Below are 24,724 nucleotides of genomic sequence, written 5' to 3'. Positions count from 1 at the left end.
GAGCAGAGGGGTCTACGTCTTGATCCAGAAACAGCAGGAAGAGACTGCCATGCTGGGTGTGGCTTGAGTATATATGAGACCTCAAAGTCCTCCTCCACAGTGACACACTTCCTCCAACCAGGCCATGTGTGCTTCAGACAAGGCCACACCTCCTAATAGTGCCACTCCCTATGGGCCAAGCATTCAAACACATGAGTCTCTGGGGACCATACCTATTCAAACCACCAAAGGTACATAATTGTGTTCCTATCTTAAAAGTAAGTGGGGAGAGAGAGAGAGACAGAGAGTCAGAAAGAGAGAGAGCAGGAGAGATCCTAAACTCATGGTCTCCTGCTCAATGTGACATACAATGATACTACTGCTAAGCCTGGGCACTCCATCTTCCTGGTAAAGAGTCAGAGCCAACCTTGCCCAGGGTCTTAGGGAGAAAGAGACAGAGTGTGAATCCAGTTCAGACCCAAGGCAACAAAGACAGCTCACTCTCCCCTCCCCCTCCTCATGCTGTCCCCCGCCTCTGACTTCCCGCTTAGTCTGGGATCCACTCCTTTCAGAGTGGTCTGTCCTGGATTCTGGTTGTGCCTAAAGAAACCACAAGAAGGAAGGCAAGGCTTGCCCGCTGAGCCAGCCCTGGCTTGCACAGGCTGCCGGCGTTTGCCACACACTTTAGCCATCTTCAGAGGTGGCTGGACGGTGGGAAATTGCGACAAGTGGACAGGCTACACTCTTGACTCACTTCCTACCAGAGACTCAGAACTGTCCAAGAATTCAGGAAGAACATGGTAGAAAGGCCCCAGAGGCTTCGAGAAGGAATGTTGGCCCCTTGCCATCACAAACGAGCTGAGCAGCCCAGCCCTGGACCACAGGAGTCCAAGGGCTGCTGCCAGACTCGAAGTGATTGCTGTGAAACTTGATAGACACGCTTCCATTCCTTCCCAGTAAGGCAGCCATGACTCCTCGCAGGAGCCAGTCTCAGATGGGTGCCGAAATGGAAGGAGGCAGGACCAGCTCCCTTTGCAACAGGCGCCAGGGAAAGAGCCCAGTACACCAGTCAAGGGAAAACATATGAAACGGAGCCCAGTTTCCTTTTTGAAGAGCTGGGTTGGAACCCAGGGTCTGTGCATGCGAGGTGAGGTGTAGCCCCTGACCTTCCCCGCTGAGCCATGCTTCCAGCCTTTGGTCTTTTGAGACAGGTTCTCACCAGAAGCTAAGGCTAACCTCAAACTTATTATGCAGCCCAGGCTGGCCTCCAATTCCTACCTCTGCCTCAGAAGCACAGGGACTACAGGTATGCATGCTGCTATGGGCTGTACGCTTCTACCTGAGGCTCTTTGCAGTGAACTTTCATCATCCTATAGGTGAATTTTGTCAAGAAAAATTGGCAAGCACACCGCACAGATGAATGCATTTTTACCTATGCACCAATCCTTGCAGCCATTACCCAGCTCAGTATACAAGAGTTCTGTCACCCCACAAAGTTGTCTCTCTCCTAGCCAACTGCCCCCCTTCTAAAACTGGGCTTCTATTACAATGTACAATGTTTTTAAAGAAAATTTTCCATACAGTATGGCCCACAGAATGTGAGCAGGTCCAGACAAAGCCCAAGCAGGCATTAAGCAAAGTTGCCCTGAGGGCAGCAAGGGGCAGGGGCCTCACATGGCAGCCTTTTAATTTTCTTCTGAGCTTGCTACATTTTCCAAACATTCTGGAAACAGTGAGTGTAGCTTTTATAACCAGGGGGAAAACATCAAAGTGTGATCGTGTGCTTTTAAGGCTGGCTCCTTTTTCAAATGGTCTCTCCAGATGTTAGCTGGGCCTTCTGAGATGTGGGCTGGGCTGCCTCGAAGGTCCAGATCTTTCCACTGACTCCGCAGGGCCAAGATTCTAGTCTCATTTGGCTGGGCTGCTTCCCCCTCCTCCTGGGCAGGCAGAGGAGTAGGAAGGGCTGGTGTGGGCAGGGTCCTAGAGCCACCTGCAGCTTCCCTTCCTCTTGTCTGTGGGAAGGCAGAGCTGAGGCTTGGGGGTGGGGAGCACTCACCTACTGTCTCCAGGCCTGGGTTCACCACAGATGAAGAAGGAAAAGGCTAAGAAAGGTGAGACACTGACTATACCAGGTGACTTTGACCAGTTTCCCCACCCGTCAAAGGGAGGCACAGGAGCGCTGGTACCTCCTCAGAGACCTTTCTTGGTGCAATTGACTATGCGGTTAAGGCAGAAACTCGGAACTTCTAGAAGGGCAGAGAACCAGTGTCTGCTGTGTGCTCAGGCACACACCGGCATCTACATCACACCTGCTCCCCAAGGCTCAGACCATCATGAAAGATGAGGCAGAAAGATTTTAAGAGTCATGGGTCTGAGATGACCAGCTGGCTTTAGAGTCTCAGCCTAGACAAGTTCCAGAGCATCCTCAGAACTGCTGGGGAGGACGGAATCTCCTGGACAGGACAGGGTATCGGCACTCATGAACTCCCAGCAGCCGTGGTCACCCGCACAAGACACGCACAAGATCAAGCCTGCCACATTGCAGCATGGAGCAGGAGAGGCCCATGAGCCTTCCCTCCCCTTGCTGAAGGGGAGCTATTGATAGGTGGTGGCTTCGGCAAGGGGCAGAGTCCATTCCCTTGAGGAGGTAGCCCCTGGGAGAGTGACCAATCTCCAGTGGACGGCCCCACACCCGTGAGTATACAGGCAGCACAAATTGGACTCCATGGGTTATTAGAAGAAAATCAACATAGGATACAGAGTTGGGAGGGAGTGGGACATGGAGGATGGGCCTGGAAAGAGTTGGGGAGAAAGTGAAGGTGATCAAAATACATTATATACGTTCATGAAATTCTCAAAGAATTAATAAAAGTGTTTTGGATTTTGGTTTGGTTTTTTCTTTTTATTTTATTTTATTTATTTATTTATTTTAATGCACTGGGCATATCTATTCTATGGCTGTTCTATATTTCTCCATGTAACTTTGTTCCAGAAGGTGTGGAGTAAGGGTGTGGTTTCTAAGTAGTCTAATGGTCAGGTGCTGGGAAGTTTCAAAGGCCAGGCCCCGTCCCATGTCCTGCTACTGCCCAGGAGAGTCTAATGAGAGGGTTTGCTGGTGATACAGACACAGAAGCAGGTGAATGAGAGGAGGAACACCCACAGACCCTCACTGAAGACCCCCGACCACCACCTCGGAGGAACAATGGACCTGGGACACCAAGTGAAGTGTCCCTGAGGCCCCGCCTTGCCTGATCTACTGAGAATTCAGCCAGTCCCAGCGTTTTGAAGGTTGGCCAAGGCAAACACAGCTGTGGGCCAGCTGCTGCCCAGCAGGTGTCAGGCTGCGACCTCCAGTTCCTGGGACTCTCCTCTTGAACTTGTCTAGGCTGAGGTCCCAAAGTCAGCTTCGTGCTGCCCGGAAAGTTCCTGCTTACATCCAACTCAAATTGCTTGCGCTTTTTGTCTGTGTGTGGGTGGATGGAGGCTGGAGTGAGACTCCGGCTCTTTCTTTATAAACAAACTTTCAAAACTGGAAGAACAGCCCAGATACAGTGAACCAGGACAGGAGTGGGTGTCAAAAGAGCTACATTCAGTTCCAGCTCAGTCATGTGGCTTCCAGGAAATTGTTTCTGCTTCTCTGAGCTCTCCCTAGTCTTATGTGTGTCCCTGTCTCTCTCTTGTGCCTCTGTCCTGGGGCACAACTTCTCACTAAGTCATAAGATAACACCGTTGGTCCCTAGGACTGTCTCTGAGTTGCCCAGAGCAAGCCTTTGGGGTGTAGCCTGTGCTAAATCCATTCCATGCGTGATTTGTGTGGTCGTTCTGACAATTCCGTGGGTGGGGCATCATATCCCCATTTTACAAGTTAATGCTTCCTAGTCAGTGAACAGGAGCATCTCCTGAGGCTGCCTGTAGACTGTACACAGAGCTCCAGCTGTGGCCCCCAACAGCATCAGGTGACTCCTTATTGCTTCAGCAGCTGGTCAGCCTAGCGCATAGGGCTTCTCTTCTACCTTCCCTGCTTCCTAAACAAACCTTCTCCCATCAGGGCTTCCCTTCATTCAAATGCCCCATGTGCAAGGTTTTCTTGTCATGTTCATGCACCTTGATTTGTTATTCACTTAATATTTATTCTTCATTATTTAATGTTTGATTTTTCTTCCCATCCATTTTCAGAGTAAACCTTATTTATTGTCCTGTGTTTGTGGCATTGAAATCATTCCATAAAAACTTCCTCTAAGTGCCGCCTCATTTAGCCTATGGCATCCCCTCCTGAGCACCCGCTGTCTCTGCTTGCCCTGTATCCTCTCTGATCACACTGGACCCTCTCTGCTCACACTGCACCCTCTCTGCTCACACTGTACCCTCTCTGCTCACACTGTACCCTCTCTGCTCACACTGCACCCTCTCTGCTCACACTGTACTCTCTCTGCTCACACTGTACCCTCTCTGATCACACTGCATTCTCTCTGCTCACACTGCACCCTCTCTGCTCACACTGCATCCTCTCTGCTCACACTGCATCCTCTCTGCTCACACTGCACCCTCTCTGCTCGCACTGCACCCTCTCTGCTCACACTGCACCCTCTCTGCTCACACTGTACCCTCTCTGCTCACACTGCACCCTCTCTGCTCACACTGCACCCTCTCTGCTCACACTGCACCCTCTCTGCTCACACTGCTCCCTCTCTGCTCACACTGCATCCTCTCTGCTCACATTGCATCCTCTCTGCTCACACTGCACCCTCTCTGCTCACACTGCATCCTCTCTGCTCACACTGCATCCTCTCTGCTCACACTGCACCCTCTCTGCTCGCACTGCACCCTCTCTGCTCACACTGCACCCTCTCTGCTCACACTGTACCCTCTCTGCTCACACTGTACCCTCTCTGCTCACACTGCACCCTCTCTGCTCACACTGCACCCTCTCTGCTCACACTGCTCCCTCTCTGCTCACACTGCACCCTCTCTGCTCACACTGCACCCTCTCTGCTCACACTGTACCCTCTCTGCTCACATTGCATCCTTTCTGCTCGCACTGTATTCTCTCTGCTCACACTGCACCCTCTCTGATCACACTGTACCCTCTCTGCTCACACTGTACCCTCTCTGTTCACACTGAATCCTCTCTGCTTACACTGCATCCTCTCTGCTCACACTGCATCCTCTCTGCTCACACTGCATCCTCTCTGCTCACACTGCATCCTCTCTGCTCACACTGCACCCTCTCTGCTCACACTGCATCCTCTCTGCTCACACTGCATTCTCTGCTCACACTGCACCCTCTCTGCTCACATTTTACTCTCTCTGCTCACACTGTACTGCTCCTACCCCAACTCTTGCTGGAGGGGCAAGAGTTTCCATGGTATCTGTGCTTCCAGGCAAAAAATACAGACTCAACTTGGGCTCACCTACTTCCTCTCTAAGTATGAGAAGGAGCTGCAGGTCGAAGGCCAGCCCAGGCAACTTAGTGAGATCCTGTCTCAAAACAAAATAACTAAAATGAGAGTTGGAGATGTGGCTCAGTGGTAGAGCAATTACTTAGCATACATGAAGCCCCAGGTTCAATCACTTTCAAAAAATCATAGCATAAATCTCCTCAAGGGCCAGCAAAAATGGCTCAGCAAGTAAAGGCACTTGCTACCACGCCTGGTAATGAGTTTGATCCCCAGAACCCACACTGTAGGAGAGAACCCACTCCTGCCAGTTGTCTTCTTTCCTCCACACGCCTGCTACGGCACAGTACTTCTACATGCATACAGATACACACACAAAATAAATAAATAAAGATGTAATACTTTAAAAAGCCATTTCCTACAGGGACTTGAACACAGCTCAGACAGTAAAGTGCTTGCTGAATACGCACTCAGTAACGACCTGAGTCATGTGAGGTGGTGTGGGCCTGTCATCTAGAGACAGTATCTCTCTGGAGATCCATGGAGTTAGCCTTGCCAAAGCAGATTCAGTGAGAGACACCATCTCAAAGGGGGAGGGGCAGAGAGTGGCAGACAAAGACATCCAGCATTGACTTTTGCCTTCATATGTACGTGTACACTTTTGCACTCACCTGAACACACACACGTATATACACATGAACATGTACATGCACATTGCACACACACACACGCATTTCCTTCCATTCTCTCCCCCTCCTGGTGACACTGAGGAAAAATTCCTAGGCTGGGCTCAGTCATCCTTACTCCTAGCAAGACAGCAGCCCTGGATGGGGGCGCTCCTCAGCCAGCCCCCTACAGCCAGAACCCACTAACCTGCCTTACGGAGAACTCTAGTGACTTTCTTTATGTGGTAACAGATACTGACTGATCACAGTCAGGATATAAAACCTCACACCCAAATATATTTATTTAAATAGGAAGTTCATTTCTTTTTTGTTGTTGCTGTTGTTGTTGGGTTTTTTTTTTGTGTTTCAAGACAGGGTTTCTCTGTAGCTTTGGAGCCTCTCCTGAAACTAGCTCTTGTAGACCATGCTGGCCTTGAACAGAGATCCACCTGTCTCTGCCTCCCAAGTGCTGGGATTAAACGCATGTGTCAAGAAGTTCATTTCTTAAATCACTGCACAAATAAGTCCATCTTGTTCTCTTATAGTATGTTCTCTAGTAAATTGTATTGGGGGGGTGGGGTAGATAGCCCTGAACCCCTTTGCTATAAGATTCCCTGGAAAGCCATTCTTCAAACTGTCCCTCCAAAACAGACACCTGAGATGGGTGTCACGGTGAAGGCTTGCTAGAGTAGCGTGGCACACTTTGATGAGAGGGGGCAGCTTGTGAGAGACTGTACCCTGGTAGTGATGTTTGCGTGGAGGTTTATAGGGCAAAGAGGAATTTCCCAGGAGAGACAGCTCATGGAAAGGCCCTGGGGCTGGAGGGAACAGGAATCCTAAGGGGTTCTGAAAAAAAGGCCTGAGTGCTCAGGGCACGATGTTAAGATCAGAGAAGTGGGTGATGGCATTGACTATTTAAAGAGAGATCCCAGCACCCACATAACAACCTGACTGTGGTCTCACACATCCTTTAACTCCAGCACTGACAGACAAGGGAGGATCCCTGGGCCTTGATGCCTTCCAGCTTAACCAATAAAATGGAAGATCCAGGTTCAGGGAGTGACCCCGACTCTATGAAACAGGTGGAGAGGGATAGAGGAGGACCCTTCGAGGTGCTCCGTAGGCACCATACACATACAGGTGATGCATCATGCACACCTCCCATGTATACACATACATCACACCACATCTCAAGATACACACAAAGACAGAGAGGAAAGCGTGCCCTTTCAGAAAACGCTTCTCAATCATCCTGAGGACCCTTGACCTGAGAGTCCGAGGTTCATTGAGGGGGTTAAAATTAAAAATGAATAAACGATTCCATCAAAACCAGACTTCCGACAAATAGATAGTTGTAGTGCTAAGGTGGCTGTGTGGAGTTAGAAGTCTGGCTGACCTACTCTGTACTTCCTGGAAGGATGACCTTGTCAGCCACCTAGGCTCCTGGGGCTTTGGACTTCCGTCTGTGCAGTGAGAGGCCACAGTCAACAGTTAGAGCTGGTGAGAGTGGTATGTCGGTGTCCGTCCCCCCAGTCATAGAGTGCCCAGCACAGGGTCTTCTGAGAGGCTGACAACCATCAGTCCAGGGTGGAGTTTAAACTGCTCCAAGAGCAGACCGTGCACAGGCTCCTGGTGTCTGAACTCCGGAGCCCGGCTTTGCACTGTTTGTGTGCACGGTGGTGGTTCCTATTTTAGCATGAATAGGCAGTTACGCAGGCATCTGTATCCAGTGTGGGGAAAGGGATCTGTGCACGCATTCACGCTGCGAACACACCTCTCTATAGAATTCTGGGTGTAGACCTGCACAGGAAGGGAAACCCACCCAAGCCAGGACCGTGAATCCAGGGTTGAGCATCCTGGCTTGTCTCCCAGCTCCGTTCTAAATCCCTTGAGATTTGCCAAATTGTTCCTATGAATCCTGCCCAACCCCGAGTCTGTCTGGAACTGAACTAGGAGTCTCTGGAACAAACTTCATTTTGATTCCTTCTTCCCAGACACAGGCACAAAAGGCACACACAACTCTCCCTGAGGTCCCCTTCCTAGGGTGCAGGTCCAGGAAACCCAGGCACAGAGGTTCTGTGCCCCGTCCCCTCTCCTCCCCCCACCCCCGGCCTTCTCCCCAGCTGCCTCTACACTTCATGAACACGGGAGCACCCCATGGTCTAACACGTACATGTTTAACTTGCCAAACGCAGGCGTCTGAACTCTAGCAAGCGCACCCAAGATTTGGTGAGCAATTCCCTCCCATCCGCTCTGCTGCCCTCAAGGTCCGCCCTTTCCCAGAACTTCTGTGCGGTGCTGGGAAGGGACCACGGTTCCCACCTCATTCCAACCCCCCGACAGGACACAGCGCTGTCAATCAGTATAAAGTTTGAAGTGCTAAAAACACCCCAAGTTTTCCGTATGGCCCAAGGTCCAGAATTCCAGTTAAGATTTGCATTCTGGTTTGGAGCAAGATAAAAGAGTGCATCACTGCAGAGAGGCCCAGACAGGACATGGCCCAGGGGTGTCTCTGAGTCCCTCTCTTGTCCTAACCCTGCTGGGGCTGCGCAGTTAAGCACCGAACCAGACCAGGAACTTGAGGGTCTCTGAGTGCACCCACACCCACCCAGGGCTGTGCCGGGAGAAAACCCAGCTGAGTGCGGTGGTCCAGGCCCAGGAGGGCGTTACCATGGTGATGCTCCTCGGGTCCCCGCGTCGGTCGGCAGTTTCTGTCCCGCAGCGCAGCTCTGGCTCTCCTAGCCCCGGAGCTAGTGCGGCGGGTGGACGGGGGACTCCCAACCCGGCCTCATCCCGAGGGGCAGCCTACCCGGGACAGGGAAGAGGGAGAGGAGACCCAGACTGAGGAGGCGAGAGACAGAATGGGGGGGGGGGGGGGGAGGCGGGCTACCCGCGGGGGGCGGGGCGGTGGCGGGACAGCGGCCCTTTGTGCGACGCCTTGCCCTGCGCCCGCCCTGCAGCCGGCACGGGTGATGGGAGCCCAGCGTTCCGCCCACCTCGCAACCCCTGCTGGGGCCACCGGAGCTTTCTGGAGGGTGTTTGCCTCAGCCGGGTTCTCCCGTCAGAGTCTCTATCCAAGACTGCGGAGTCAGAGCTGGTTTCTTGTCCCTATCTGCAAGTCATTTTGTTACCTGAGCCTCAGTTTTCTCACCTGTAAAATGGGGAGGTGGTGGAGGCGACGCTGGTGAGGATAGCATCCCCTCCTGGAATTGGGGAGCAGTGGTCAACATCGGTCCTGATGGCACAATCCCAGGCTTAGAGTATGGCTAACACACCCAGCCTTCAAGAACTTGAAGCCCCCATGACAGAGACCGGATTGCTGTGAGTTCTGCTCAGAACAACCCAGACACCCAGCCTCCTGGTGCCTTGACCTAATATTCCCAGTCTCTGGAACCGAATATAAAGGGAAAAGGTGTGTTGTTTTAAGCTGCTCTGTACTCGGTTTCCGGTGGGATGACTCTGGAGTTGTCCGTTTACTATCAAATACTGTGCAAAGTGCCAAGCCAGAAGAAGGCAGAGACACCCTGTTCCGGTGGGGGAGGGGGGTGTGTCTTCTACCAGGAACTGGGACAAGAAAGAAAGGAACAACAACGACGAAAATAACCGAGAGTTAACTGCGAAGAAGGAATGGCGTTGATCAGGAACTCCAGCGCAGGACCCTGGGAGATTTGAATGCTCTTCTAGAGGACCCGGGTTTGATTCTCAGCACCCATATGGCAGTTCACAACCATCTGTGACTGCCACTACCAGTCCTGGGTGGGGGGCAAACCCCTCTTTTGACCTCAGGGGGCCCCAGGAACACAGGTGGTACACACATACACAATGCAGGCAAAACACCCACACGTTTTAAAACAAGAGTGGCCGGAACTGAGTGAACGGAGTGGGCGCAGCAGGAAGACGGAGTTATAGACAGTGAGAACAGGCACGTAAAGCGCACGTAGAATTGCCGGTAAACCAATGGGGACAGGCGGGAGGAGAGCAGAAAGAAAGAGCCGTGGGTGGCGAGGATTCCACTCGGAACCTTGTCCACAGCCATGTCCCACCCCACACTGATTATCTAGTCTCTTTGAAAGAACCTGGGTGAGGAGCCATCGCGTCTTGCTTCGTGGGTAACTTTTGACACATCCCTTCTAGCCCCTTGGGCCTCTATTGCTGTTGAATTTGTAATCCTCCAGTAGTTCTGCTATGCGGTGGAGCTCCAAGTGTCCCCCTAGGAGATGTCACATAACCTCAGATAACCCCTCCCTAATAGGCAAGAGCCAGACTGGACGTGGGTGGTTTTGTTTTTTGAGACAGGGTCTCGCGTCTCCCAGCCTGGTCTAGAATTAATTCTATTAGTAGCTGAGGATGACCTTGAACTTTTGGTCCTTCTGCCAATAACCTCCCAAGCTCTAGGGTTACAGGTAGGCAGTACCGCACTGTGTTCCCTGTGTTGCTGGGGCTTTATACAGGCTAAGCAAGCGCTCTACCAATAGCCCCAATTTAGGAATGCATTTGTTTAGGAGAAAATGGCCTTTGGTTTACGAGGCGGAATTCAGCTAGGCAGTGGGGGTTGTGATTTCTGGACGGCCACTAGACAGAATGAACACAACGGTCAGTTTTCCGGGGTCACAGGAGACAGAAAGGGTTCTGAACTATTTAAGCAGAGGAAAATGGGTTGAAAAGGCCTCAGGCACTCACGGAGTCTGTGAGAAATCTGGGGTCCCTCCTAAGAGAGGCGTGAAAGCAAATACACTCCAGGAGTCTCACTGCTGGTAATGATCTAGAAGCCCCCGAAAACCAGTGGGATTACCTCAAGCCGCCAGCACACTAAAATGAAACTTTCTGTGCATCAGATACTTTTTTGCAAGCAAGCTACAGGCTGGGTCCAGCCACTGGCGTCATTTTACAGATGAAGAGCCCGAGGTAGGGCAGGCGGGGTAGAAGGCTGCATTCCTGGGCTGAACCAGGCCGACCATTCTGGAACTCACGCCTTTAACTACCTTGATGTGCTGCCTGAACGAACACCAGACATTCCTTACAAGGGCAATCTAATCAGGCCGTGCCTATGTGTGCCCAGAACCAGTAGAGCTATCCATTTGAGGAAGAGCTAGTCACCCGAGAGGGGGAGTGGACATGAAATGGCCCCTAAAGGGCAAGCACCAGTGCAACCCACCGCTGCGCCTCTTGGCATTCTTCATATCCTATGCCCATGCATGTTCTCCCAAAAATGTGCTGTACTGATATACTGGTTGGGTGTGATGATACACTTCTGCTTGTGCACATGTGCATGCGTGAACACACACACACACACACACACACACACACACACACACCTATGTGGTCTGAGCCCATAGAATGCCCTACTGAGCCTCAAATTCCTCTCTTGTGTGCAGAATTCCACTTCTCACAGGACTGCCGTGGGGCTTCATCAAGCAGGCAAATGTTAAAGGCTCTGTTCAGTGCCAGGGACATAGAAGAATTCAGTTATACGACATGAAAAAGTGTGGCTTGTGCAGGGACCAATGGTTGTAAAAATCAACCCCCAAATATCCAAGCTCAACTTTTGGGCTGGACTTGGTCCCTCTGGACTTTCCAGGGGATTCCCAAGGGCTGGCTAAGTATTCACATCCTCTCCCTTCAGCCAATGAGTAACTGAACCATGTCCAATTGCTAGGCTAGACTTGGAGAAATCAAACCCACCCACCAATGTCTGACATCTGTTGGGGAGAGGATGGGAGGTGCCATGGGAAGAGTTTCTGCTGGCGATTCCTTGGGTGGTCCTGAGAAGATCACATCCCATCCAGAGCCAGAGTTTCCTCAGTGGGCCTTGGAGGTTCCAGATGCTCCTGGGGGAGGAGGACTGTGGGAATCCCCTGAAATAATTCACTGAAAGGGTGAAAACCAAACCTGGTTATGAGAAGTCTTAAGCAACTGATAGCTTTGCCTGTGACCTTGAGACTTCAGGGGCCAGGGGCCAGGACACTTCACCAAGTGGGGACAGGCTCATCTTGAGAAAAGGGAATTGCCAAATTTAGGGAGAATGTCTTGGGATTCAGAATTTATTAACTCCTTTACTAAATATTTATTTCTATTCTAAGGGTGACAGACACTTGGCACTCATGCATATGCTTACTTTTCCTTGTCCAGGCAGACATTACTAATCGATCACAGAACTTCCAGTAGAACCTAGAGGCAGCCACAGAATCCTTCTCGATGTGGCAACTGCCACCAGCCAGCACAAGTGATCATGGATCTGACACTCACTTGTCATTTGTGGTCTGAAATGTTAGTATGAGCTGAGCTGATATGGTAGAAGACACAGGTCCCCAAGGCTGAGGATTTAGATTTGGGCATTGCCTTAAAACCTCCCAATAGGGTGGGAGTGTGACTCAGTGGTAGAGCACTTGCCTGGCATGTATGAGGAAACCCCGCTTTGTATCCCCAACACAGCAAAGGCAGACGCAAGTCACACATCTAAGGTCCTAGGGAGAATGAGTAGACACTACATCAGTGGCAGATACAATCTGTGGAGACCCCCTCAAAGAAGAGCCAGAGTCCTGGGGACCTTGAGGATCAGCCTTGTGGGCAGCCCAATACGAATATGTTCCCTGGTACATTTTCTATGGCTCTAATATAGTACCCTGAGGCAGAATGATTCATGAAGAAACGAGGTTTATTCAGCTCTCCCAGAGCTGAAGTTGAGATTTCAAGATAATGGGAGTGTTGACTAGTAAGGGACACAAGTGGAGAGTGTGACAGGCAGATGGAGCAACACGTGCCACGAAACAGGAAGTGTGAGTTTCCTCCTATGAAGCATGAAAAATCAGGAGGGACCTAATGAGGGGTTGCCCTGCAATCCCTCTAACTGCTGGGTTTGGGGTGCTATCAGAAGGCAGCAGAGGTTGCTCTGGGGCCAGAGACTGTTAGTCCCCAGATGGTAGATCCCACAGGCCCAGCACCTCCTCAGCCTCTAGCCTTTGGGCCCAAGACCCTGCAACTTCTCTTTCCCTTCCGGCCCAGCCCTGTCTTGTTGTTGCAGGACAGACTCCATGGTGGACTCCTAGGGCCTGCAGGATGTGTCCCTCTTCTGGAGAGGCAGCTCTGAGCTGCCATTTGAGGGAGAAGGGATAGCAGCTGTGCCAGTACTAAGCACCAACTCAGGCCTCCCTGCCTCCCTCGTTGTTCCCCTGTCCCAGAAGATTACTTTTTTCACAATACCTACCCCTCCTTCGAGGACCAAGACCTCTGAGAAGCCTTGCCTAGTGGCCTGAGGCCATCCTTGGCCTCACTGCTCAGGGCTCTTCTCTCACCCCCTCAGGAGTTCATCGTCTATTGTAGGAGGCTGCATTGCATTGCCGAGCTGTGGACACAAACATGGTTGGAGTCTAGCGAAGGGAACCCAATCACATCCCCTAGAGGTCAAGTCAGAGAAGGCTTCTCAGAGAAAAGGGCACTTGCACTAGGGTTTTGAAGGAGGAATACAAGTTCGCTATGACAAGATGGCATGTGAAGCCAGGGAAACAGTGTACGCAGCTGGTCATTGCTAGCCGTTTCTAGAAGGCTGGAAAGGGGCTCTGTGCCTGGAAATATTTGTTGAGTGAGTGTTTGAGGGTTTATTGTTGTTTCACATTGATCTTTGAGAGAGTTCATTAGGTACCAACAGATAAGCAATGGAGATGGATGGGTGGGTGAGTGGATGGGTAGATGGATAGTTGATTGTAGTAATAAGGGCGGCGGGGCTGCGTCCCCAGCACCCCGGCTGCCTGGCTAGCTTATGCCCGAAATAACAACACACAAACTGTATTCATTTAATCACTGCTTGGCCCATTTCTATCTAGCCTCTTCTAGGCTAATTCTCACATATTAATTTAGCCCATTTCTAATCATCTGTGTAGTGCCCCTAGGTGCGCTTACCGGGAAGATTCTAGCCTATGTTCATCCTGGGTCGGAGCTTCATCGCGTGCGTCTGCCTGGGAGCTGGGAGCATGGCGTCTCTCTGAGGCGTCTGCTCCCGAGAGGAGAGCTGTGGAGTCTGAGCTCACTTCCTCTTCCTCCCAGCATTCTGTTCTGTTTACTCCTCCCACCTATCTTCTAACCAATGAGGGCCAAGCAGTTTCTTTTTATTTAACCAATGACCTTCCTCCATCAGTTGATGGACTTATATATAGGTGGATGTAGATGGGTGGTGGATGGATGGATGGATGGGTAGGCTGCTGGATAGATGTGTGGATAAATGGATGGATGGATGGACAGATAAATGGACAGGTGGGTTGGTGGATGGATGAATGGATAGTAGGTGGATGGATACGTTGACAGGTGTGTAGATATCAGATGAGTGGCTGGGTGGAAAGAGGAGTGGATGAATGAATGAATTGGTTGGTGGATGGATGGATGAATAGATAGTGGATTGATGAATGGGTAGGTGGGTGGATAGATGGACGAATGGATGGACAGACAGGTTGATGAATGAATGGGTGGGTAGGTTAGTGGATAGATGAGTAGTAAATAGTTAGATGGATGGACGGAAGGATGGTTAATGGATGGATGGATGGATGGATGGATGGGTGGGTGGGTGGATGGATGGATAGATGGGTGGGTGGATGGGTGGGTGAGTGGGTGGATGGATGGATGGATGGGTGGATAGATGGGTGGGTAGATGGGTGGATGGGTGGGTAGATGGGTGGATGGGTGGGTAGATGGGTGGATGGGTATATGGATATATGGGTGGATGAGTGGATAGGTTGGTGGATAGATGAATGGTAGGTGGATAGGTAGATGGGTGGATGAGTAAGAGTGTATTAGGCAGCGTTAGAAGTTCTACTGAGAAAGTGCAGGGGTTCCAATCCCAACGAGTTTACTACCCTGGAAATCTGGAAGTTTGTCATCCTGGAGTGCCATGGTCACCTCTGAGTTTGAGGCAGGTCACCCTGGCAGTCAAACAGGGAAGGGCAGAGCTGATGACCTTGAGCCCAAAGGTCCACAAAATCCCTGTGTCTCCTATCCCAGCTCTCTCCAGCAGCCCTGCCTCCCTCTTCTCTCCATAGTCCTGGCTCCGCCTTTCCTCAGTCAAGCTGGCCTCTGACTCCTGTAGGAAGTCAGTTCTCTAGCGTTTCTTAGAGACTGCGTCATGCTCCTCACTCAGAGCCGTCTTTGTGTGTGTGCGCCCCGCGCGCAGCGGGAGAGCAGTTTGGCTCTCTGTGGGGAGAGGAGTCAGGAGGACTCAGGGCAGAACTGAAGAAGGGAAGTGAGAAGCTGCTACCCTGGGTAGAGACTCCGCTGACTCCAAAGATGTGGTGAGCAGCCACAGCTACCGGGCTCCAAAGGGCTCAGAAGCAAGCCCAAGCCCCAGGGTGCGGGAGCTGTTTGGGATGACCCAGTATGTGTCCTGGGACACACACAGAAGGCTTATTGCAAACCCAGACCACACTGACACCATACCTCTCCCGTCATGGTGGCAGAGGTTCCAAATCCTGGCACTTGGCACGGCCACGCTGTTGGTGGCTGTGGTAGGCCTGCAGCTTGGTGCTGCTCTATGTGGTGATCCTTTGGAAACTGTGATGGTTTGAATAAGAATGACCCCAGAGGCTCATACATTTTAATGGTTGGTCCCTACACTGTTTTGGGAGGATTAGGAGGCATGGCCTTGTTGGAGGAGGCGTGTCACTGGGGTGAATGGGCTTTAAGGCTTCAAAGGTTCATGCCAGGGGCTGGAGGGATGGCTCAGTGGTTAAGAGCTTTGCCTGTTCTTTCAAAGGTCCTGAGTTCAGTTCCCAGCAACCACATGGTAGCTCACAACCATCTGTAATGAGATTTGGTGCCCTCTTCTGGCCTGCAGGCCTACATGCTGGTAGAGCACCATATACATAATAAATAAATTAATTTTTTTTTTAAAAAAAGTTCATGTCAGCCCCCACCTTCTGCCTCCAACTTTTGAATTAGGTTGTAAGCTGTCAGCTATTGCTCAGGTGCCATACCTGCCTGCCTGCCTGCCTGCCACCGTGCTCCCCTGCCTTGATGCTCATGAACTCACCTGCTGAAACAGTAAGCAAGCCTACTAAATGTTTCTCTGATAGGTCACCTTGGTCATGGTGACTCTTCACAGCCATAGAACAGGTGACTATGATGGCAGGCAAGGATCTAGGAGGCCTGAGGTCACAGAAGGAGTATCCTGGAAGGGAATCCAACTCCTCCCTCTCCCGCGTCCTGCCCCGCCCCCCTGCTTTCATGAGATGAGCAGCTGTCTTTACCATTGAAGCCCTCTGCCACGGGGTTCTTCCTCACCACAAGCTCAAAGACAACCAGGTCAGACTACTGCAGACTGGAATTCTGAAACCATGAGCCAAAATAAACCTTCTCTCTGCATTTTCTCCTTCTCTCTGATTTTGTTACAGAGGCGGAAGTCTGACTGAAGTCCTGGGAATGCCTCATAAAGGGGACTGACTAACAAAACAGAGCACACATTTACCTCTACTGTGGGTCTTTTACTTCAAATATAAAAAAGGCTGACATATAGTTACTCCCTGAGTTTGTAATAGCAACATGCTGGAAATACTCAAATGTCCATTTGTTAGTACTTCCCTTGTGGCTGTGACCAAACACAGTTAAGACAACATTTATGTTAGGTAGGACTTATTTTGACTCAGGATTTCTTGGGATGTGTCCAATCATGGGGAGAAAGCCTGGTGGTCAAGGGCAGGAGCATGAAGCCAATGCTTCTTACCTGGATCCAGGCAGAGAATGTGTCCAATTCTGCAAGCTTTCTCTTTTTAACTCTTCTATACCGCCCAGGCCCTCAGCCCATGGGCCAGGGTAACCTAGATGCAGGGAAAGTCTCTCCCCCTCAGCTAATCCTCCCCCAAAATACCCTCATGTCTCCTAAGTGAGTCTCGCTCCAGTCAAGTTGACAGTGAAAACTGACCATGCACTAACTGACAGGTTCCACACAGGAGATCTTATGTAGCCGCAGAGTGATTTCTAGTGCCTATTAATAAGCAAAGAGTAAAATATAAGCTTATGCTGCCATTCATTTAAGAAAGCAGAAAGGGTTCTGAAGATGGAGCTCAGCAGCTGAGAGCACTTGCTGCTCTTCTGGGGGATCCAAGTTTGTTCCCAGCACCCACATTAGGCAACTCACAAGCACTGCTAACTCCAGCTCCCGGAGATTTGACGCCCTCTTCTGGGCTCCACGGGCACTGCGCTCACGTCACACACACATGCACATACACACACACACATACACACACACACACACACACAAAATTCAATCTGTAAAGAATAAAAATTAAAAAAAAAACATGCCAGGTGGTGATGGCACATACCTTTAATCCCAGCACTCGGGAGGCAAAGGCCAAGGTTGTTAAACAGAGAAACCCTGTCTCAAAAAAAAAGAAAAAAGAAAGAAAGAAAAAGGAATAAAAGAAAGAAATGAAGGAAGGAAGGAGAAAGAAAGAAAGAAAGAAAGAAAGAAAGAAGTTAACCCAGGCAGTGGTGGCACATGCCTCAAGAGGCAGATGCAGGAGGATCTTGGAGTTCAAAGCCAGCCTGGTTTACAGAAGAGTTTCCAGGATGGCCAGGGCTACACAGAGAAACCCTGTCTTGAAAAGACAAACAAATAAACAAAAAAAATGCACATATTAATTTAATTATATAAAAGAAAGAAAGGATAAACCAGGAACTTATTGAGAAGGGCCCTCCTGCAGAGCCTGAATGGGGAAGAAAGCTGGGAATGAGTTTTCTCTGGGAATGTTTAGATGGCCCTGAGTTTTAACCATGTAAGCATTTCACACAGTGCAGAAAACCAGATGAGGGAACAAAAGCATAAACCTCGAACTTATAAACAAGGAGACAAACATAAGCTCATCTGCATATCAAATTGATAATATCAAGGAGTTGGGCATGAGGCAGATGCACCTGACTTATCAGTACCCAGAGGGGAAAGCAGAAGGATTGAGACTTCAAGATCACCCCAAGCTACGAGACAAGATTCTGTCTCTAAAACAAGACCAATAACAACAAAACTATTGATTATCCTTGCCTTCCTATGACCCAGAGCCTGACAGAACTACCTCAAGAGAGGAAAGTTTACATGGGCACAGGGTGGCATGGAATTGCAGGCCATTATGATGGGGAACCATCCCCAAATACCCAGGCATCTTCCTTGTAGTGTTGATACTATTCATGTTGTGGATTTCAGGATGGTCCTCAGAGTCCTGGGTGCCGCTTCCTCCCTTGGGTCTTGCTAAGGACCTTCTCAGGACTGCAGTTTAGGAAGGGGCCTGAGAAGCCACCTGCTGCTCACAGGAGTGGCCAGCCTGCAAGGTGCTTTGCATGCACACGCTGCAGATTAGACCAGAGGGCCTAGGACCTGGAAATCAGGGAGGCTGTTTTGGTTTTGGAGACAGGGTCTCACCCTGTGCTCTGGGCTGGCCTCAAACTCACTGTATAGTCCTGGCTAGTCTCTTTGTGATCCCCTGCCTGAACTCCTTTAGTTTTGGGGTTATAGATGCACATGGCAACCTCAGTTGGGCACTAGATTTGTACTAAACACAGCTGGTTAGTTAGACACTGACTACACGGTCAGAGAAACACTGGGACCTGCTCAGGGTCATGGACAAAGAGCTGCAGCTGGGCTCGGGCTAATTCACTCATTGATTGATTCATTCATTCACTCATTGGTGAAACCATCTCAGTGTTGGCGTCACCAGGTACTTCACTAAGGGTGTCTGGAGAGAGGGACGTAGATACAAAGGTCCTGGGGCAAGAGTGAGATGAGAACAGGGAGGGCCTGTGAGAGCGGGTTGCAGAGGCCTTTGGGTGCCATGCTAAGAATGCTGTCTTTTCTACTTTCTGTGAAGTATAAGAAGTTACCGAAATCTGGGCTTGGAAGAAATACAATCAAGTTCAGAATCCAAAATTCTCTGACTACGGTGCGGGAAATGGAGTAGGCAGAAGCCAGAAGGCCAATGAGAAGGCTGCAAAGAACCAAACAGAAGGTGATGGTGGCCTGGACTGTGGATGGGGCCAGCGGTAGGAGATGGAGCTTGCCACCAGGAGCCTTATTCCCAGGGCCAGGTCACCTGCTCTTGCTGAGCAGAAGGAAGAGTAAAGAGTGTTGAGTAGAAGCAGGTCCACTCAGATGGAGGAGCAGGCTGGAGGGAGGGGAATGCTGGGCTTTTGTGGGCTGTCTCTATCATGGGCATGATAATGCAAAATGCTAGAGAGATCTGAGCTACAGAGAGGTGCCACCATGCTGGGTCTTGGGAGAAGACCTGGCCCCTATCTATTCTTGGTGACTGACTATTGAGAGGGAAGAAAGGGTGCCCAGGCCAGAGCCCCAGACTGCAGGAAGGGATTTAAGCAGTGGAACAGAAGCCCACAGGAAAACTGAGTTGTTGGTAGCTTGAGCGTCTAGATCCCTTTGGGTAAGGTCACAGGGTGCTTTGGTGAGAGAGAGCTGTGGCCCTGGGGAATCAGAGGCTGGGATATGTCCAGAGTACATTGTTGGCAGTGCGAGGACTTGGGTAGAGCTAATCTCCAGGTGCTATTAGGGAGGATTCTGGGTGCCCAGCCCCTCTCCAGCTCAGCAGCCTCCCGCAGCAAGGAACTTAGTTTCACACGGTTTCTAAGGATGGGAACATGGAAACAGCTTGCCTGGGTGCTTCTGGCCACAAGCCTCTCTCATGAGGTTGCAGTTAAGATGTTGGCGGACTGCGCTGCCTGCAGGCTTGACAGCTGACAGATGCAATGCCAGCATGGTTTCCCTCTCCGGCTGAGGGGGGGCTGCTGGCTGGGCGGGAAGGGTCAATTTCTCACATAGACCTGGGACTCCTAGACGGCTTTACAGCATGACTCTGACCTCCTCCCAGAGAAGGTGGCTGGAAGCTGCAAGGATGAGGACCCAACCTCTGAAGTCCCAGTCTAGGTCTGGAACATTCCAACTGACTGGCTTTAGTCAGCGAGAGAGGGGACTGCCAGGTCCTCTCCCTAGACCAAGCACACCAACACCTCTTTGTAGCTCAGATCTTGTCGCAGCCCCAGATTGTCATCCTATGAGGACAGGGAGGAAAGGAGGCCATCTTGCATACTGGATTCCATAAAGAAAATACAGATTAGGCACAGAACAGTCCCTGGCAGAGTGACAAGGCCACCCAGCTCCTTTGCCTCTGACAACGGCGGGTTGACGCTTTCCTGGAGTAGATCTAGGAGGCCTGGCTTCCGCAATTTTCCTCTCTGTGTTTTCAGCATCCACCCCTGCCCCTATACACACACACACACACACACACACGCATGCACACATGCACACACACACGCACATCGACTTTTTATGTATCAGATGACCCAAAGCAGTAGCCACCGAGTTTGGAAAGATGTCCTCTTGTGTACTTCAACTACCACTGTTTACCAAATTCTGCCTGTGAGGCCGGGCAGGCTTTCTGGCACAGGAAATGGGGAGAAGAGAGCAACACTTGGCCACCCTTGCATGCTGGGTCAATTTGCCAGGGCTGCCAAACAAAACATCATGGATAAATATTTCTTCCAATATGTCTCCTTTCTGTGGCTTCAGTACAAAATTTGAGAAAGCAGTACATTCTACCCTTAGGACTGACCTTCCGGAAGCCAGGGCTTTCAAGCAGTCGTCTCCAGAGTGAGGAGGCTGTTGAAGAGGTGCCCACAGTGCTGGACCACCGAGGGAGACTGTGGGCCGGAAGTGGGCTCTGCAGAGGGGATGTTAGATAAGAAGACAAGTGAAATTCTGACTAGGGTTGGCTGAAGAATGTCAGCCGAAGGGAGATGTGGGACCCAGGGAAGGTCTTCCCTGATTGTAAGACAAAGGATCCTATAATCTGAGAAGACTCAGATGCCAGGAAGGGCTAGCCCCAGCTGCAAGCCAGGGCTCTCCTGAGAGTGAAGGACAGGAGGGCAGGTGTGTGCTCCTGGTGGGGTGAGGTGTTGTCTGACAGCAGGGAGAGAAGGTTGACTTAAAGCACAGGAAAACTTGAAGAAAGAGCTCACAGCCCACTCTCGCCTCTTGGGCCTCCCTTCTTGCAGCTTCTGGCCTTCCTTCTCTTTCCTCCCTTCCCACTTCCTATCCCAGAGCCTCTCCTAGAACAAGTCCATGGGACTCTCCTCCCTACGCCAGCTGCCCAGCTGGTCAATGGATGCTCTGTTCTCCCCAGCTCCCCCTCCGTGTCCTCAGTGCCACATGTCGGGGTCATTGCCTTCTCCTTCATGCCTCAGGGAAGTACTACTCCTCCCCCTCCTCCCTCCGCCCCCATCTAGGACAATATTTGAGATTCTTGAGATATCCCATTGCATCTTTCTATATCCTTGGGCTCTGCCCTACCCTGTCCTTTGAGAAGTCTCCAGGGATGCCCAAGGCTCAGAGAACAGGATCCAAGCATCTCAGATTGGCCTCCAGCGCCCTGTGAATCCAGCCTACTGAGAACTTACCACATTTTATTAGTGGACATTAACTGCACCAAACAAGGGACCTCATGGTGACATTTGCATAAGGTGCTTCCTGTACTCTTTCCATACTCTGCCTGGTGATGCGTACCTGTGCTGCCAGATACTCAGAGGGATGAAAAGTCAAGGCTAATCTTGGACAACCTGTGAGACCCCATCCCTAAATAAAAAGGTAGAAGACAAGGGATGTATTTTATTGGCACAGCTTGCCTGCTATGCCTGAGTTCCACCCCAGTACCTCATAATGTATATGTCATAGTAAGTAAGATTATTACGGGTTCTGGGGGTGTAACTCAGCTGGTGGAGTGCTGGGTAGCATGCACAGAGCCCTGAGTTTGGTCCCCAGCACTGCATGAATCAGGCCTGGTGGCCCCCATCTGTAATATCAGCCCTTGGTGAAGTCAGGAGAAACAAGAATTTACACAGCAAATCTGAGGCCAACCTGGCCTACATGAGACCCTATTAAAAATGGTTCTAGGGCTTGGAGAAATGGGCCTGTCCCTTACTGGACAGAGTAGTCAGCGACTTCATTATGACCCAAACCTGGTGCTTCAGAGACTTTTGGACAAACATAGATGTCAGGAAAGGGTGACCAGGTCAGGGAGGCCTCCTGCAGGGACTCTGGTACTGTCCTCACAGGCTATGATGCTGGCTCCCCAAGCTCAGTCTCTATCCCCTGGGGTCTTATTCATTCCTCTCTGTCTCCCAAGCCAGCTGCTCTGGCTTGGTGACCTCCTTGTCCTAGGAGGTCACTCTGAGAGCCAGGTCCTGGTTTCAGGAGGGGGATAGGATGGGAGCATTTCCGTCAACCAGATCAGCATCAATTCTGAGGTATCTGTGAACCTGGGGTGCCAGGTAGTCCTTGGGTGACATCGGAATATATGCCAGGGCTGAGTATGCCTTGGTGCCTACCTGGTGCCCAGACACTTCCCAAAGCCCCCACCCTGCTTTCTTGACTCCCTAGTCACCTGAGACTATAAATCCATTGCATTCCACAAGAGGGCCACCTAATGCCTGTGGGCAGGTGCCCCACCTGCCAGCATTCTTCACGTCTTGTCAACCCACCCGAATCACAGTCTACAGCAAGATCCCTGGCAAGGGACAGTTGACTGCCACAGACAAGGTCCCCTGCGGGAATGTCTGCCCTAACTCTGACCCGCAGAGAACATCAGACGTTCTTCAGATAGTAGCCGGCTTGTTCTTCAGAAATGTCAAGGTCATGAAACACAACGGAACACAGAGGAGCTGTGTCAGCTCACAGGAGGTTTGAGGGACCCAAGTGACGTCAGTGGCAGACCCTGGGTCCTGGCAGGACCCTATGGACACTACACATGAGACCTGAATGGGGTCTGTGAGCTGGCTGCCGGTTCTGGAAGGATATTGGTGCTATGATCATGTGGGAGAATGCCCTTGTTTCTAGGAAATACATGCTGCGTTTGTGCTCAGACAACTCTGAAAGAACATTTAACATGCACATCTATACACATAGATTCCTATGTGCACATGACAGTGTTTTGAAATATTAATAACTCCGTGAGCCTGAAATTTTTGTGCGTAGGTGTGTGCATTTGCAAGTCTTCAAGTGTCTTCCTCAGTCTCTCTCTGCATTTTTAAAACTTTAAAAATATTTTACATGGATGGGTTTTTTTCATTCATGGTCACCACATTCTGCCTGGGGCCCGTGGAGGCCAGATAAGGGAGTCAGGTCCCCTGGGACTGTAATTACACAGTTGTGAACCCTCTTGTGGGTGCAAACAACTGAACCCAAGGCCTTCGAAACCTGAAGGGACAGGTCTCTGGGGTGTTTCTGGGCCATACCAGCTTGGAGATGGAAACACTGGCTTTTTGTCCGCTATCTACAAACGCCTTCCATGTGACACCAGGAGTCCCGGCCTCCCACAGTCTCTCTTGAATTTCCCAATCTGACTGTGGACACTGTAAGTATGAGAGACCCTCATAACTGCCTTCTGCCCTCTTCCTGTGTTCCTGTGGGGACTCCCGGAAGCCATGCGGCCTCTCCTTCCCTCAGGAGCTCTTTGCCGCCTCTCAGCGGATGAGACCTGAGTGAGTCGCTTCACTTCTCTGAGCCTCTATTTTCTCATCTGTGAAGCAAGACCCCCCCGCCCCCTATAGCTCTGGAAGTTAGAAGAAGGTTAAAAGTGTCAGTCAGGACCTTGGAGGGATTTTATTTGTTTTGTTTTTGGAATAGATTTAGCCCTTCCAAGATGGTGACTGTTCTTATGGTGAAGGCCTTGGAACCCGGAGGGCGGAGGGGGGTGGTGGATGACACAGAGACATCCAGGCATACTGAGCCAGGGGAGGCAAGTTCATGAGCAGGCTCTGTCCTCTCCCTCCTCCTGTCCTTCTTTGCCCTCTCTGTCCCTGGTTTTAGCTCCCTGCACCACTAAGGGCAGAGTGAGGTCTGCAGCTGAACTTGGCAGGAAAAGCTGGCTTCAGGACAAACCCTTCTCTTCCTCAGCTGAGCACATACAAATTTCCCAAGAGGCTGTGTGACAGCTCCCCTGTCAAGTGAGGGGCCCTTGGACAACTAACTGCTGGCTATTCTCTTCCTGGGGTTGCTCCCTGGCTTGGTTGAAGCAGGGCCTGCCAGGAGAGCCAGAATTCCAGCATGGGACAGCTAGGCCTTGAGAGTAGCAAGAGGGAGACCCGCTGTCTGCCCTCTCAGGGGAGTTACTTGGCGCCTTTTCATACTCACCACCTATGGCTCCTATGGCTCTTCGGGGGACAGCTTCTGCTACTGCCTCTGAAGCCACCTCCTTTCCCAGCCCTAAGGCCCACACGGCTCCTCTCACCCTCTGGAAGTCAGAAGGCGGCTGGGAGAGAGTGGCTGTCTCCAAATGCACCCTCCATGTATGCCTCACAGGCTACACAATTCCTGCCCTGGGTTTCTCCTTTGTTTCCTTCCTGAGCACTATGGACTAGATCTGCTAGGTCATGCCAGCATGGCAGCAGTCCTGATGATGGTGACGAGGAGGAGGATGGTGATGAGGATGGTGGTGGTGATGATGATGAGGGGAGTGGTGATGATGATGGTGATAATGATGGTGATGAGGAGGAGGAGGAGAAGGATGGTGATGAGGATGGTTATGGTGATGATGATGAAGATGGTGGTGATGATGATGGTGATGATGATGAAATGGTGATGATGAGGGGGGTGGTAGTTATGATGATGGTGGTGATGATGGTTATGGTGATGATGATGAAGATGGTGATGAT

General features: G+C 50.9%; 1 protein-coding gene across 1 annotated transcript in view; it reads right to left on the bottom strand.

Moving 5' to 3' along the window:
- Kiaa1755 (KIAA1755 ortholog) overlaps positions 1-15,472 on the bottom strand; it is a 43,752-nt gene extending 28,280 nt beyond the window's left edge. Inside the window, exons 1-2 of the mRNA XM_041670704.1 lie at positions 15,461-15,472; positions 8,711-8,845 (exon numbers count right to left, since the gene is read on the bottom strand). Coding sequence (XP_041526638.1) covers positions 8,711-8,845; positions 15,461-15,472 — 147 coding nt within the window. The remainder of the gene's footprint in view (positions 1-8,710; positions 8,846-15,460) is intronic.
- Positions 15,473-24,724: the final 9,252 nt, after the last annotated feature.

This window comes from Microtus oregoni, unplaced genomic scaffold (genome assembly GCF_018167655.1).
Source record: "Microtus oregoni isolate MIOR12 unplaced genomic scaffold, Mior012 000020F_ref0000438, whole genome shotgun sequence".
Taxonomy (NCBI): Eukaryota; Metazoa; Chordata; class Mammalia; order Rodentia; family Cricetidae; genus Microtus; species Microtus oregoni.
The sequence above is the reverse complement of the archived record's forward strand: the minus strand, read 5'-3'. Positions and strand labels throughout refer to the sequence as shown.